The following is a 16,373-nucleotide window of genomic DNA, read 5'->3' as shown; positions in this document are numbered from 1 at the left end:
TCCCTACACTTACACACTAACTTTAACTTATGCTAAGAACAATAAACAAACCCATGTCCGAGGGAGGACTCGAACTTCCGAGGGGGAGGGTCGCCATGGGTAGGTAATGAAATGACTTAGACAGCCATTAGGAAATCCTAATGCTAAAATTTCAGAGAGGTGAAACTTATTGTAACTTTACCATCGTAAATGTAACCTTGCGAGTACCTAGTGATTAATTTTAGACATTTTATCGGGTTGTCAAGAAGATAAATATTTGCATTTCCGCTAGAAAGCTAGAAACCAGAATGTGAGGAACAGCTGCAGAAAGCTTTAACGTGAAATGATATGCATTAAGATTTATAATAATTTTTATTTACTTTATTTGTGTATTACAAAGAACAATATTAATCTCCAAATTGTTCAAAGACATAATATTTCATACCTTGTATAATGCCTGTTGCATGATTTAATTCCTGCTTTTCTCCCCTATCGTACAGTGATGTGATAAAGCATAATGAAAGACACAACACTTGTTACTTTAACTTTCAATAGAATTAAAATTCGACTAACAATATTATTAGTTCTGCAATATTAACATTAGGAAATTAATCTTATGAATAGCAATCATGGATATCTCGAAAGTTTATTAACTTCACTGTTTATTCAACGGTTTTCAAAAATTCTTACAACTCATTCTTTATTTTGCACATTTGCCTCATTAGCCTTCTATGTAGCCCTAAGCTATAATGCATTATAAGAACGAACGGAACGAGTCAAGTAAAATATTTATTATCCAACTTGTTATAGCTATTCGAAATCTTTATACTTTTTACCTGCTGCTGCTTAGGTGCCAAACGAGTCCATGAATTTATGAACATCTTTCTGATAGAGAAGTATTGAACAGCCTCCTTTCGTATTTGTTCTTGATTTCTGTTTTTTCGTGTAAATAGCGTTCATTTATTCCATTGAAGAAAGAGAAACTGCTGTACAAGCCTCTATAAGCGCCGAAGGAGCAAACCAGAAGATTTAGAAATGCTCTAGAAGCACAAAGAAATGTAGTCGATAGTACAGAGTCATTAGAGATTTATAGATCTATGTTATTTGTTACAGTACATGAGAAATGTCTTACTTTCTTTAATATTGATGAATGAAGTTTAAGTTTATTGTATATAAATAACAAGTAGATTGTGTCGTGTAACGCACTCTTCCCTTCTTGAGCAAGTGCATAGTGTTTGTTCTGTGGTTTAGATAAATAAATGTATATGAAGTATTCCTGTTCACGTAGGTACATTGGGGTTTCTGTATTTTTACTGGCACTCTAGTATTTTCTGCGAGGGCAATACGAATTGGAGGCCGGAGTTGCAGGCGTCTCGACCACCAATTAGCATAGCCCCGTAATGGTGGAGAACTAAAGAAACAAGGAACGAGCGTTACTATTTGAGTTATTGATAGCTGTTTTATTTTTGGGGCTACTTCGAATGACGGGTGCGACTGTGGGTGGACACCCAATCGAGGGAAGAGCATGCTCCATGACGAAAAGAAGTGACTTTTAGATGAAATTGGGATGGGTTAGTAAATAATACACAAGGAGGAGGCCCCGCTGCTGCCTCGAAATACTCGTCTCCGCTACCGACCTTACACTTAGGAAAACGTCGGAAAGATTTGGCGCCTGATACAAAATAAACTACTTCTCCATTTCAATTCCTTGACATTCAGAGATATTAGTCACTGCTGTTTTCTATTCACTACCAAACTTGGGCAGTATTCTAATATTTTTAATGACGAACGAGAGCTTTCACAAAAAATATTGTCCTGTATTGCATATTTGATCCTATATTCAAACTGTAGTTGGAATTGAAACAATGTTGATAACATATTGAGTGGGTCGTTATGAAAGACCCAGCTTCTGTATGCGTTCTTCATATGCCAGTGTTACTGACGGCTGTGAATGCGTGTGTAGATTGGTTCTGCGATGCTCCCGCTTTAGGCTCGAGATTCGTGACTGAGAGTGACTCGACGTGAGTTGGCAGCATCTCGTTCGCCAGCTTCCGGGCGCTCGGTGCGGACTTGTGGGGGAGTCTGGAGGTAGCGGAGGCGGTGCGGCGGCGCCGGGCGGCGACCGCGAACAGGTAACAAGCGGTCACCAGCCGGCGCGGCGGCGGTGGTGGGGGCGGCGGCGGCAGCTGCGGGGGCGGCGGGCGGCGCGGGGGCGGCGCGCTCACTGCGAGGCGCCGCCGGAGTCGCCGGCCTTGCCGTCGTCGCCGCCCTCCTTGGGGTCCCCCTCCTTGCGGGCCTTGTGGCCGCGGAACGACGCCTGGATCTTGGAGGCCGCCTTGTGCAGCTCCGGGTCCGTCAGGTCGATGTCCACCTCCTCCTGTCGACAAAACGGCACCTGCGTTACTACCTCCAGTATTAGTCAGAATTTAAGAGTTCTGGATGACTTGAAATCAAATGAAGCAGAAGGGACAGATAATATTCCAACGGAATTTTTAAAACCGTTGGGGTGAGTGTCTTTCACAGAAATTTAGAACAAGCAAAGGCCTTTTACAGGGCTGTCCCATGTCACCATCATTATTTAAAATCTATATAGATATTAGCCTTAGAACATGGTCTCGTAAATGTAATAGTATGGGATTAAAAATAAGAGATGGAGTTTACCTACATCATTTATTATTTGCTGATGATCAAGTAGTCGTAGCACAAGATGGGGAGGATGCTAACTATATGTGCAATCAACTAGCAGTAGCATACAAAACTTGGGGTTTGAAGATTAATTACCAAAAAACAGAATACTTGAATAATGATTCAGATGAGCTATACATTGAAGGAAAGAAAATCAAAAAGATAAACACTTTCTGTTATTTGGGATCCATTTTAGAAATCGAGGGAAAATCGGAGTCAGAAATCAATAAAAGAATTAGTAGCGGGGAGAGGGTCATTGGGATGCTTAACTCAGTCTTATGGAGCAGGAATGTAATGAGCAGAACTAAAAAATTAATATACAAATCCATATTAGAGAGTGTGGTTCTGTATGGAACGGAGACCAGGACAATTAACATGAAGCACATTAAAAAATTACAAGCTCAAGAGATGGACTTTTGGAGAAGATCGGCAAGAATCTCCAGGAAAGAAAAGATAAGGAACACCGAAGTAATAAGGAGAATGGAAATAAAAGAAAGAATATATGACGTAATGGATAGGAAGAAATTACAGTGGTACGGGCATGTACGACGAATGGAGGAAACCAGAATACCAAAATTGATACTGGAGTGGGAACCGGAGGGGAGAAGAAGAAGAGGACGGCCTATGATCACCTGGCTCCAGAATGTACAGCACACAATGAGGAGAATGGGCGCAGAGGAACAGGACACACAAGATCGAAACACCTGGAGGGATATTTTGAGAATATAGTTTAAGAACGTTTATTGTTTGTATTGTAATTTCCAAGTAAATTATTATGTTGGACATAAGCCTCTGTAATGAGGAAAAGCTCAAAATAATAAAAAAAATTTTTTTAAAACCTTTGGGGTGAATGTCAAACAAAGGACTATTCCACTAGGTTTTTAGAATCTATGGCCCTGGAGCTATACCATCACACTTTCGGGAAAATATCGTCCACACAATCCCAAAGACAGCAAGGCCAGGTAAGTTCGAGAACTAGCACACAATCAGCTTAATACACTACTGGTCATTAAAATGGCTACACCAAGAAGAAATGCAGATGATAAACGGGTATTCATTAGACAAATATATTACACTAGAACTGACATGTAATTACATTTTCACGCAATTTGGGTGCAAAGATCCTGTGAAATCAGTACCCAGAACAACCACCTCTGGCCGTAATAACGGCCTTGATACGCCTGGGCATTGAGTCAAACAGAGCTTGGATGGCGTGTACAGGTACAGCTGCCCATGCAGCTTCAACACGATACCACAGTTCATCAAGAGTAGTGACTGGCACATTGTAACGAGCCAGTTGCTCGGCCACCATTGACCAGACGTTTTCAATTGGTGAGAGATCAGGAGAAAGTGCTGGCCAGGGCAGCAGTCGAACATTTTCTGTATCCAGAAAGGCCCGTACAGGACCTGCAACATGCGGTCGTGCATTATCCTGCTGAAATGTAGGGTTTCGCAGGGATCGAAGGAGGGGTAGAGCCACGGGTCGTAACACATCTGAAATGTAACGTCCACTGTTCAGAGTGCCGTCAGTGAGAACAAGAGGTGACCGAGACGTGTAACCAATGGCACCCCATACCATCACGCCGAGTGATACGCCAGTATGGCGATGGTGAATACCCGCTTCCAATGTGCGTTCACCGCAATGTCGCCAAACACGGACGCGACCATCATGATGCTGTAAACAGAACCTGGATTCATCCAAAAAAAATGACGTTCTGCCATTCGTGCACCCAGGTTCGTCGTTGAGTACACCATCGAAGGCGCTCCTGTCTGTGATGCAGCGTCAAGGGTAACCGCAGCCATGGTCTCCGAGTTGATAGTCCATACTGCTGCAAACGTCGTCGAACTGTTCGTGCAGATGGTTGTTGTCTCGCAAACGTCCCCATCTGTTGACTCCGGGATGGAGACGTGGCTGCACACCCATCCGTTGCAGCCATGCCGATAAGATGAGTGTCATCTCGACTGCTAGTGATACGAGGCAGTTGGGATCCAGCACGGAGTTCCGTGTTGCCCCCCTGAACCCACCGATTCCATATTCTGCTAACAGTCATTGGATCTCGACCAACGCGAGCAGCAATGTCGCGATACGATAAACTGCAATCGCGATAGGCTACAATCCGACCTTTATCAAAGTCGGAAACGTGGTGGTACTCATTTCTCCTTCTTACGCGAGGCATCACAACAACGTTTCACCAGGCAATGCCGGTCAACTGCTGTTTGTGTATGAGAATTCGGTTGGAAACTTTCCTCATGTCAGCACGTTGTAGGCGCCAACCTTGTGTGCATGCTCTGAAAAGCTAATCATTTGCATATCACAGCATCTTGTTCCTGTCGGTTAAATTTCGCGTCTGTAGCACGTCATTTTCGTCGTGTAGAAATTTTAATGGCCAGTAGTGTATTTCATGCATCCTAGTCGCTGACAAGAATAGTGTGGAAAAGAAAATTGAGACTTTGGTAAATGACGATCAGTTCGGTGGTGGTGGTTAGTGTTTAACGTCCCGTCGACAACGAGGTCATTAGAGACGGAGCGCAAGCTCGGGTTAGGGAAGGATTGGGAAGGAAATCGGCCGTGCCCTTTCAAAGGAACCATCCCGGCATTTGCCTGAAACGATTTAGGGAAATCACGGAAAACCTAAATCAGGATGGCTGAAGACGGGATTGAACCGTCGTCCTCCCGAATCCGAGTCCAGTGTGCTAGATCAGTTCGTCTTAAGGAAAGACACCAGAGAGGCAGTTCTGACGTAGGGACTCGACCTAGAAAAACCATTCGACAATATAAACGGGTGTAGGACGTTCGAAATTCGCAAGCGAATATGTGTAAGCTATGAGAAAAGACGCATAATCTTTACCACCATATAAAGAGACTGATCGTTGTTTAACTTTGTTAACAAGAGTTTGGAAAGGTTCTTGACTGATTTTCTTCAGATATTTACACAATCCTCTAATAGACATTTTGGCAGACATTGCTTATATACATTTTTCATATATATAATACATAAACGTATGTAATATAAAAGATGGAAACGTTGTTAGCAGAAGTCTAAAAAAGTGCTTGACTGATTTACTAAGAATTCGTATACGATGCTCGAGTAAATATTCATACTAAAATAAGTTACATATGTTTTTAACGACAATTTTCAGTTTCTGTGTTAAACCTAACTGGGAAAAAGAAAATACTGTGCTGTGAAAACGTACAGTTTCAAATGGTTCAAATGGCTCTGAGCACTATGGGACTTAACTTCTGAGGTCATCAGTCCCCTAGAATTTAGAACTACTTAAACCTAACTAACCTAAGGACATCACACACATCCATGCCCGAGGCAGGATTCGAACCTGCGACCGTAGCGGTCGCGCGGTTCCAGACTGTAGCGCCTAGAACCGCTTGGCCACAACGACCGGCGTACAGTTTCATTAACATTATCGCAGTCAGTTTTAATTGCGATAGTAGGACATTTAAACTATTAGACAAATAGTTTCTCTCAAACATATTCATTCTCCTTATATAGAATTTTAAATAATCATTGTATACACAATAATGTGCCGTTTTGTTTTTTTCCTTCACAACTGGTTTTAATGCAAAACATAAAAGTAGTTTCTTTGGTTTATTGGTTAATGTCTATAATACTATTACGGAATATGAATAGTCCGAAGCTTTGTAATCCTAAACGTTCGCAGATTAAAACTACGCAAAATACTGTCATTGCAGCACTATTCCCACAGATCTAGCGGCTGTAGAGGCCTTTCTCATATACGGCATAACAATGATGTTAACCATGTTCCCATTCATTTTAAGCGAATTCACTTCCAGGTCGAGGTTGCATTTGCAGATAACTAAACAAGGTTTGAGGTCAGAGAGAATGTGGAAGAAGAGTTGGACAGTGGGAGGGGGGGGGGGGGGAGGAGAGGAAATGGACATAGAGAGGGGAAGGAGGAGACTGCCAGAGGGAAGGGGAGGAGGAAATGGAAAGACGGGGGGAGGAAGTTATGGACAGAGAGAGAGGACAGAAGGAGATTAGGTTCAAATGGCTCTGAGCACTATGGGACTTAACATCTGTGGTCATCAGTCCCCTAGAACTTAGAACTACTTAAACCTAACTAACCTAAGGACATCACGCACATCCATGCCCAAGGCAGGATTCGAACCTGCGACCGTAGCGGTCCCGCGGTTCCAGACTGAAGCGCCTAGAACCGCACGGCCACAACGGCCGGCGAAGGAGATTAAGACGTATATCCAGTTCCGCTAGTATAGAGCAGTACAAGAACCAAGAGGAAAAAATAAAAATGGAAGGCCAAGAACGAATTACTCTGATACAAAAGGGTGCAAGGTGGGGATGGAATCTTTCGCCCCTACTGTTCAATATATACATCGAAAAAGCAATGACGTAAATAAAAGGAAGGTTCAATAGTAGGGTTAAAATACATGGTCATATGATACCAATGATAAGATTTGCTGATGACACTGCAATGCTCAGCAAAATTAAGGAAGTGTTGCAAGATCTATTGAATGGAATAATCAGATTAAGAGTACACACTAAAGAATAAACCTAAGAAAGACGAAATTCATGAGAAGTACCAGAAATAAGATTAGTAATAAACACTCAATAAAATTCTTCTGGGTTTGAGGCCGCATTGTCAGTTATAAAATTCCGGCGTTTTGGCGACTGTTGTCAAGGCGCCTTCCTCAGGGTGTATTGCTAATTGCAACTGAGGAAGGCGCCTTGGCAACAGTCGCCGAAACGTCGGAATTTTGTAGTTGACAATGCGGCCCAAACCCAGAAGAATTTTATTTAGTGTGACAACGGCCGCGGAAGCCTACGTTTACATTAGTAAAAAACATAACACAAAAAAAGGGGCCACAAAGTGAAGGAACCCCGGTACCTTGGAAGGAAAATTACATGCGATGAACGAAGAAAGGAGGACATGAAAAGCAGACTAGCACAAGCAAAGAGGGCATTTGTGACCAAGAGAAGTCTGCTGTATGAAATACAGGACTTAATTTGAGGAAGAAATTTCTGGGAATGTACGTTTGGAGCGCAGCGTTGTATGGAGGCGAACCATGAACTATGGAAAACACAAAATGAAGAGAAGCGTTCGAGATGTGACGGTGTACAGGAATGTTGAACATCAGGTGGACTGATAAGAAAAGCAATGAGCAGGTTCTCAGCCGAATTGGCGAGGAGAGGAACATCTCGAAAACACTTACAAGAAGAAGAGACAGCCAAGTAGAATACACGTTAAGATTTCAAGGAGTAACTTCCATGGTACCAGAGGGAGCTGTAGAAGGTTATAAACTGTAGGGGAAGACAGAGATTTGAGTAGATCCAGCAAATAATAGAAGACGTGGGGTGCAAGTGCTACTCTGAGATGATGTGGTTGACAGGTGAGGAATTTATGGCTGGCCGCATTAAACCACTTAGAAGAATGATGATAAAAAATTATTACTGTTGTGTTATTAACACGTCGCTTCATCATAACTTACAAGAAACTGCAATACAGGTAAAACATCATCTGGAAAGCACGTGTCAAAAAAAAAAGTGGAAGTACCTTTGTTACGCAGTTGTTTTAAGAACTATAAAAGCAACAAAGTTTCCACAAGTTAGACTACTTCATAATTAATGTGAAATAAAGGTGTAGTGTACTCTCATCATTATCAGTATTTCCGTTAGCACTGAGACTGCCAACTAATTGCACTGAATTCTGCAAGATGAGCGTATACAGTGGAGCGCGAACTTAAGGACGAAAGTAAGGTACGTATGATGTGTCACTGTAAAGTAGGGGTAGTCAATTTTTTACGTACCGTCGGCTTTGTCTCTCTGTTAGTAGTAAAATTTTCTAACCACCCGGCAGCTCCACAGTAATGCTGATTTAGAAAACAAGGAAGTAGCTTTCCTTTATAAAACTTATAAAGCAGATCTGCAGCATATTAAAACATGTAATAAAAATTACTTACCAATTACTTTGTCTAAATTTTATGAAAACCTAATGAAAATATCTTTAACTCCCAACCACCTTCCATCCACCATTAAAGCTGGAACGTCCACTAATGGTCGTTAGGAAGCAGGTTGACTAACACTGCTGTAAGGCAATATAGTTCGATGAAACTTGGACTGCCGGCGGGAGTGGCCGAGCGGTTCTAGGCGCTTCAGTCTGGAACCGCACGACCGCTACGGTCGCAGGTTCGAATCCTGCCTCGGGCATGGATGTGTGTGATGTCCTTAGGTTAGTTAGGTTTAAGTAGTTCTAAGTTCTAGGGGACTTATGACCACAGCAGTTGAGTCCCATAGTGCTCAGAGCCATTTGAACCAAACTTGGACTATACATAGAAAGAACTACTGCAGTAAAGTACAGAAGCTAGCTGAAATAAGTACGCAATGAGGCGAACAGAAATGACACTTTTATTCAAAGATAATAATTACAACGAAGTTACCGCGATATATGATTGTCACCTGGACATCACAAAAGGCGGCAACAGTTCCTAACAGTGTATGTGACCGCCATGGACGGCAGTACACAAGGCCGGTGAGGAGTTGTTGATGTAGGGCTTTCCATTCCCCCACCAGTGTTGTTGGCAACAGCTGGATGGTTGTTACTGCATGCAGATGTGCTGCAATACGTCTCCCCAACAGATCTCACACTTGATAGATGGGGTTCAAGTCCAGGGACGGGCAGGCCAGTTCATGCGCCGAATATCCTCCATTGCAAGAACTCCACTTACGTAGTTCGAGGCGGTCACGCGTTTCCATTCATAAAAATGAAGTCATAATCGCACATGGGGAAGGAGTACATCATCACAATAGCGTCGTCCGGTGAGCGTACCGTGTTCATAGATTTTGAGGTCAGTACGTACTTGCATGTTCATGCCTCCCAAACCGCAACACCTAGACCACCAAAAGGAAAATGTTCAACAATATTTCCGGATGCATTACGTGTTACCACCTCTCGCCATAGTAGGATGCGTCCAGCAGTATCGACCACGATAATTTTGGAAATCCATAAAAACATTCCTGAAAAGGCGCGCATGGGGAAGCAGTACAGTGTGAGAATAACGTTGACTGGTGAGAGTGCGATGTTCAATGATCTGGAGGTCAGTACGTCGTTACAACATTACGCCTCCCCACATCCAACACGTGGACCTCCAGAATGATCGTGGTCGATAATGCTGGACGTATCCTAGTATGGCGAGAAGTGGGAATACGTAATGCATCCGGAAATATCGTTGAACATTTTCCTTTTGGAGGTCTAGATGTTATGGTTTGAGAGGCATAAACATGCACGTACGTGCTGACCTCAAAATCTTTGAACACGGTACGGTCACTGGTCAACGTTATTGTGATGATTATTGTGATGATGTACTCCTTCCACATGTGTGACTCTGACTTCATTTTTATGAATGAAAATGCATGACCGCATCGAACTACAGAGGTACAGGAGGTCTTGGAACGAGAGAATATTCGCCAAATGGACTGGCCTGCCAGTTCCGTCTACTTACGAGGGTGAGTCAAATGAAAACCTTAAATTTGTATTAACAAATCGAAATTTCGCGCCGTTATCCTGTAAGTTGGTAAGCGTGCTACAAACAGCGTGCAGAACGGCCTGTAGGTGGCAGCATAGTGCAGATGCACACACACCGTCGCAGTATCAGTATAAAGATGGCCGCCCCACTTACGACTTGCACCAGAGAAGAACAGCGTTCTGTTATTCAGTTTTTGCGTAGTGAAGATGTGAAACCTATTGAAATTCACCGACGAATGAAGGTTCAGTATGGTGATGCATGTTTGTCACAGCAGCAAGTCTACGAATGGAGTAGGAAGTTCGCAAATGGTGTGACTTCAGTGGAAGATGCTCCTCGTCCAGGTCAGGCACAACGAGTTGTGACCCCACAGAACATTGCAGCAGTTGAAGCAATAGTGAAGGGAAATCGCCGAGTGACACCGAATCACATTGGAGCATGTTTACAGATTAGTCATGGGTCAGCACACCACATTGTGCATGATATGCTCCAGTTTCACAAATTGCCTGCAAGATGGGTGCCACTGCAGCTGACTCCTGAAATGAGAGAACGACGTGTTGATGCTTGTGAAGAACTTCTTCGGTGCTTTGAACGAGAAGGTGATGGCTTCCTAGCAAGAATCGTTACTGGGAACGAAACCTGGGTTCACTTCCACCAACCGGAAACGAAGAGAGCGAGCAAGGAATGGCGCCATTCCTCATCACGAAGTGATTTCCGTATGTTTGGACCACTCAAAGACGCAATGGGAGGAAGAGGTACGCTGCGCGGTGCATGAGTGGTTGCGCGGACTACCAAAAGAATTTTTTTCTAAAGGAAAAAAGGAAAGCAGTCTCGCATATGCGGATGACTTAGTTGTGATGGCAGATTCTATTGAAAGTTTGCAAAGTAATATTTCAGAGCTAGATCAGAAATGTAAGGACTATGGTATGAAGATTAGCATCTCCAAAACAAAAGTAATGTCAGTGGGAAAGAGATATAAACGGATTGAGTGCCAAATAGGAGGAACAAAGTTAGAACAGGTGGACGGTTTCAAGTACTTAGGATGCATATTCTCACAGGATGGCAACACAGTGAAAGAACTGGAAGCGAGGTGTAGTAAAGCTAATGCAGTGAGCGCTCAGCTACGATCTACTCTCTTCTGCAAGAAGGAAGTCAGTACCAAGACTAAGTTATCTGTGCACCGTTCAATCTTTCGACCAACTTTGTTGTATGGGAGCAAAAGCTGGGTGGATTCAGGTTACCTTATCAATAAGGTTGAGGCTATGGATATGAAAGTAGCTAGGAGGATTGCAAGTACTAGTAGATGGGAACAATGGCAGGAGGGAGTGCACAATGAGGAAGTCAAAGAAAAACTGGGAATGAACTCTATAGATGTAGCAGTCGTGGCGAACAGGCTTAGATGGTGGGGTCATGTTACACGCATGGGAGAAGCAAGGTTACCCAAGAGACTCACGGGCTCAGCACTAGAGTGTAGGAGGAGTCAGGGTAGACAAAGGAGAAGCTACCTGGATTCGGTTAAGTACGATTTTGAAGTAATAGGCTTAACATCAGAAGAGGCACCAATGTTAGCACTGAATAGAGGATCATGGAGGAATTTTATAAGGGGGACTAGGGGTAGCGTCTTCGGTCCCGGGTTCGATCCCCGCCACTGCCTAAATTTTGATAAATAATCAGCATTGGCGGCCGAAGACTCCCGGCATAAGAAGTCAGCCTCATTCTGCCAACGGCCTTGTCAAAGAGGGCGGAGGAGCGGATAGAGGTTCAGGGCACTCTCTTGTCCTAGGGGTGGGAAATTGCCCCTAAAGGCGGAAGAATCAGCAATGATCAACGACATGAGGATGCAGAAGGCAATGGAAACCACTGCATTACAGACACGTAACGTGTATCCACAGGACATGTGGCCTGTATTTGAAGAAGTGTCATGATGATCTCTCCATTGGCAAAAGATTCCGGAATAGTCCCCCATTCGGATCTCCGGGAGGGACTGCCAAGGGGGAGGTTACCATGAGAAAGAGATTGAATAATCAACGAAAGGATAACGTTCTACTAGTCGGGGCGTGGAATGTCAGAAGCTTGAACGTGGTAGGGAAACTAGAAAATCTGAAAAGGGAAATGCAAAGGCTCAATCTAGATATAGTAGGGGTCAGTGAAGTGAAGTGGAAGGTAGACAAGGATTTCTGGTCAGATGAGTATCGGGTAATGTCAACAGCAGCAGAAAATGGTGTAACAGATGTAGGATTCGTTATGAATAGGAAGGTAGGGCAGAGGGTGTGTTACTGTGAACAGTTCAGTGACTGGGTTGTTCTAATCAGAATCGACAGCAGACCAACACCGACAACGATAGTTCAGGTATACATGCCGACGTCGCAAGCTGAAGATGAACAGATAGAGAAAGTGTATGAGGATATTGAAAGGGTAATGCAGTATGTAAAGGGGGACGAAAATCTAATAGTCATGGGCGACTGGAATGCAGTTGTAGGGGAAGGAGTAGGGAAAAGGTTACAGGAGAATATGGGCTTGGGACAAGGAATGAAAGAGGAGAAAGACTAATTGAGTTCTGTAACAAGTTTCAGCTAGTAATAGCGAATACCCTGTTCAAGAATCACAAGAGGAGGAGGTATACTTGGAAAAGGCCGGGAGATACGGGAAGATTTCGATTAGATTATACCATGGTCAGACAGAGATTCCGAAATCAGATACTGGATTGTAAGGCGTACCCAAGAGCAGATATAGACTCAGATCACAATATAGTAGTGATGAAGAGTAGGCTGAAGTTCAAGACATTAGTCAGGAAGAATCAATACGCAAAGAAGTGGGATACGGAAGTAGTAAGGAATGACGAGATACGTTTGAAGTTCTCTAACGCTATAGATACAGCAATAAGGAATAGCGCAGTAGGCAGTACAGTTGAAGAGGAATGGACATCTCTAAAAAGGGCCATCACAGAAGTTGGGAAGGAAAACATAGGTACAAAGAAGGTAGCTGCGAAGAAGCCATGGAAAACAGAAGAAATACTTCAGTTGATTGATGAAAGGAGGAAGTACAAACATGTTCCGTGAAAATCAGGAATACAGAAATACAAGTCGCTGAGGAATGAAATAAATAGGAAGTGCAGGGAAGCTAAGACGAAATGGCTGCAGGAAAAATGTGAAGACATCGAAAAAGATATGATTGTCGGAAGGACAGACTCAGCACACAGGAAAGTCAAAACAACCTTTGGTGACATTAAAAGCAACGGTGGTAACATTAAGAGTGCAACAGGAATTCCACTGTTAAATGCAGAGGAGAGAGCGGATAGGTGGAAAGAATACATTGAAAGCCTCTATGAGGGTGAAGATTTGTCTGATGTGATAGAAGAAGAAACAGAAGTCGATTTAGAAGAGATAGGGGATCCAGTATTAGAATTTAAAAGAGCTTTGGAGGACTTACGGTCAAATAAGGCAGAAGGGATGGATAACATTCCATCAGAATTTCTGAAATCATTGGGGGAAGTGGCAACAAAACGACTATTCACGTTGGTGTGTAGAATATACAGGGTGTTTCAAAAATGACCGGTATATTTGAAACGGCAATAAAAACTAAACGAGCAGCGATAGAAATACACCGTTTGTTGCAATATGCTTGGGACAACAGTACATTTTCAGGGGGACAAACTTTCGAAATTACAGTAATTACAATTTTCAACAACAGATGGCGCTGAAAGTGATGTGAAAGACATAGAAGACAACGCAGTCTGTGGGTGCGCCATTCTGTACGTCGTCTTTCTGCTGTAAGCGTGTGCTGTTCACAACGTGCAAGTGTGCTGTAGACAACATGGTTTATTCCTTAGAACAGAGGATTTTTCTGGTGTTGGAATTCCACCGCCTAGAACACAGTGTTGTTGCAACAAGATGAAGTTTTCAACGGAGGTTTAATGTAACCAAAGGACCGAAAAGCGATACAATAAAGGATCTGTTTGAAAAATTTCAACGGACTGGGAACGTAACGGATGAACGTGCTGGAAAGGTAGGGCGACCGCGTACGGCAACCACAGAGGGCAACGCGCAGCTACTGCAGCAGGTGATCCAACAGCGGCCTCGGGTTTCCGTTCGCCGTGTTGCAGCTGCGGTCCAAATGACGCCAACGTCCACGTATCGTCTCATGCGCCAGAGTTTACACCTCTATCCATACAAAATTCAAACGCGGCAACCCCTCAGCGCCGCTACCATTGCTGCACGAGAGACATTCTCTAACGATATAGTGCACAGGATTGATGACGGCGGTATGCATGTGGGCAGCATTTGGTTTACTGACGAAGCTTATTTTTACCTGGACGGCTTCGTCAATAAACAGAACTGGCAGTCCCATCGTCCCTGCATCCTCAAAAAGTACTGGTCTGGGCCGCCATTTCTTCCAAAGGAATCATTCGCCCATTTTTCAGATCCGAAACGATTACTGCATCACGCTATCTGGACATTCTTCGTGAATTTGTGGCGGTACAAACTGCCTTAGACGACACTGCGAACACCTCGTGGTTTATGCAAGATGGTGCCCGGCCACATCGCACGGCCGACGTCTTTAATTTCCTGAATGAATATTTCGATGATCGTGTGATTGCTTTGGGCTATCCGAAACATACAGGAGGCGGCGTGGATTGGCCTCCCTATTCGCCAGACATGAACCCCTGTGACTTCTTTCTGTGGGGACACTTGAAAGACCAGGTGTACCGCCAGAATCCAGAAACAACTGAACAGCTGAAGCAGTACATCTCATCTGCATGTGAAGCCATTCCGCCAGACACGTTGTCAAAGGTTTCGGGTAATTTCATTCAGAGACTACGCCATATTATTGCTACGCATGGTGGATATGTGGAAAATATCGTACTATAGAGTTTCCCAGACCGCAGCGCCATCTGTTGTTGAAAATTGTAACTACAGTAATTTCGAAAGGTTGTCTGCCTGAAAATGTACTGTTGTCCCAAGCATATTGCAACAAACGGTGTATTTCTATCGCTGCTCGTTTGTTTTTATTGCCGTTTCAAATATACCGGTCATTTTTGAAACACCCTGTGTGAGTCTGGCGATATACCATCTGACTTTCGGAAAAGCATCATCCACACAATACCGAAGACGGCAAGAGCTGACAAGTGCGAGAATTATCGCACAATGAGCTTAACAGCTCATGCATCGAAGCTGCTTACAAGAATAATATACAGAAGAATGGAAAAGAAAATTGAGAATGCGCTAGGTGACGATCAGTTTGGCTTTAGGAAAAGTAAAGGGACGAGAGAGGCAATTCTGACGTTACGGCTAATAATGGAAGCAAGGCTAAAGAAAAATCAAGACACTTTCATAGGATCTGTCGACCTGGAAAAAGCGTTCGACAATATAAAATGGTGCAAGCTGTTCGAGATTCTGAAAAAAGTAGGGGTAAGCTATAGGGAGAGACGGGTCATATACAATATGTACAACAACCAAGAGGGAATAATAAGAGTGGACGATCAAGAACGAAGTGCTCGTATTAAGAAGGGTCTAAGACAAGGCTGTAGCGTTTCACCCCTACTCTTCAATCTGTACATCGAGGAAGCAATGATGGAAATAAAAGAAAGGTTCAGGAGTGGAATTAAAAGACAAGGTGAAAGGATATCAATGATACGATTCGCTGATGACATTGCTATCCTGAGTGAAAGTGAAGAAGAATTAAATGATCTGCTGAACGGAATGAACAGTCTAATGAGTACACAGTATGGTTTGGGAGTAAATCGGAGAAAGACGAAGGTAATGAGAAGTAGTAGAACTGAGAACAGCGAGAAACTTAACATCAGGATTGATGGTCACGAAGTCAATGAAGTTAAGGAATTCTGCTACCTAGGCAGTAAAATAACCAGTGACGGACGGAGCAAGGAGGACACCAAAAGCCGACTCGCTATGGCGAAAAAGGCATTTCTAGCCAAGAGAAGTCTACTAATATCAAATACCGGCCTTAATTTGAGGAAGAAATTTCTGAGGATGTACGTCTGGAGTACAGCATTGTATGGTAGTGAAACATGGACTGTGGGAAAACCGGAACAGAAGAGAATCGAAGCATTTGAGATGTGGTCCTATAGACGAATGTTGAAAATTAGGTGGACTGATAAGGTAAGGAATGAGGAGGTTCTACGCAGAATCGGAGAGGAAAGGAATATGTGGAAAACACTGATAAGGAGAAGGGACAGGATGAT

General features: G+C 43.5%; 1 protein-coding gene across 2 annotated transcripts in view; it reads right to left on the bottom strand.

Annotated features, from left to right (window-relative positions):
• Positions 1-336: 336 nt before the first annotated feature.
• LOC124774989 (neuromodulin) overlaps positions 337-16,373 on the bottom strand; it is a 732,616-nt gene continuing 716,579 nt past the window's right edge. For both annotated transcript variants that reach the window (XM_047249737.1, XM_047249736.1), the window contains exon 4: positions 337-2,356. In XM_047249737.1, the coding sequence (XP_047105693.1) occupies positions 2,201-2,356 (156 nt within the window). In that variant the 3' untranslated portion in view covers positions 337-2,200. The remainder of the gene's footprint in view (positions 2,357-16,373) is intronic.

The sequence above is a fragment of the Schistocerca piceifrons genome, chromosome 2, assembly GCF_021461385.2.
Source record: "Schistocerca piceifrons isolate TAMUIC-IGC-003096 chromosome 2, iqSchPice1.1, whole genome shotgun sequence".
Lineage (NCBI taxonomy): Eukaryota > Metazoa > Arthropoda > Insecta > Orthoptera > Acrididae > Schistocerca > Schistocerca piceifrons.
The sequence above is the reverse complement of the archived record's forward strand: the minus strand, read 5'-3'. Positions and strand labels throughout refer to the sequence as shown.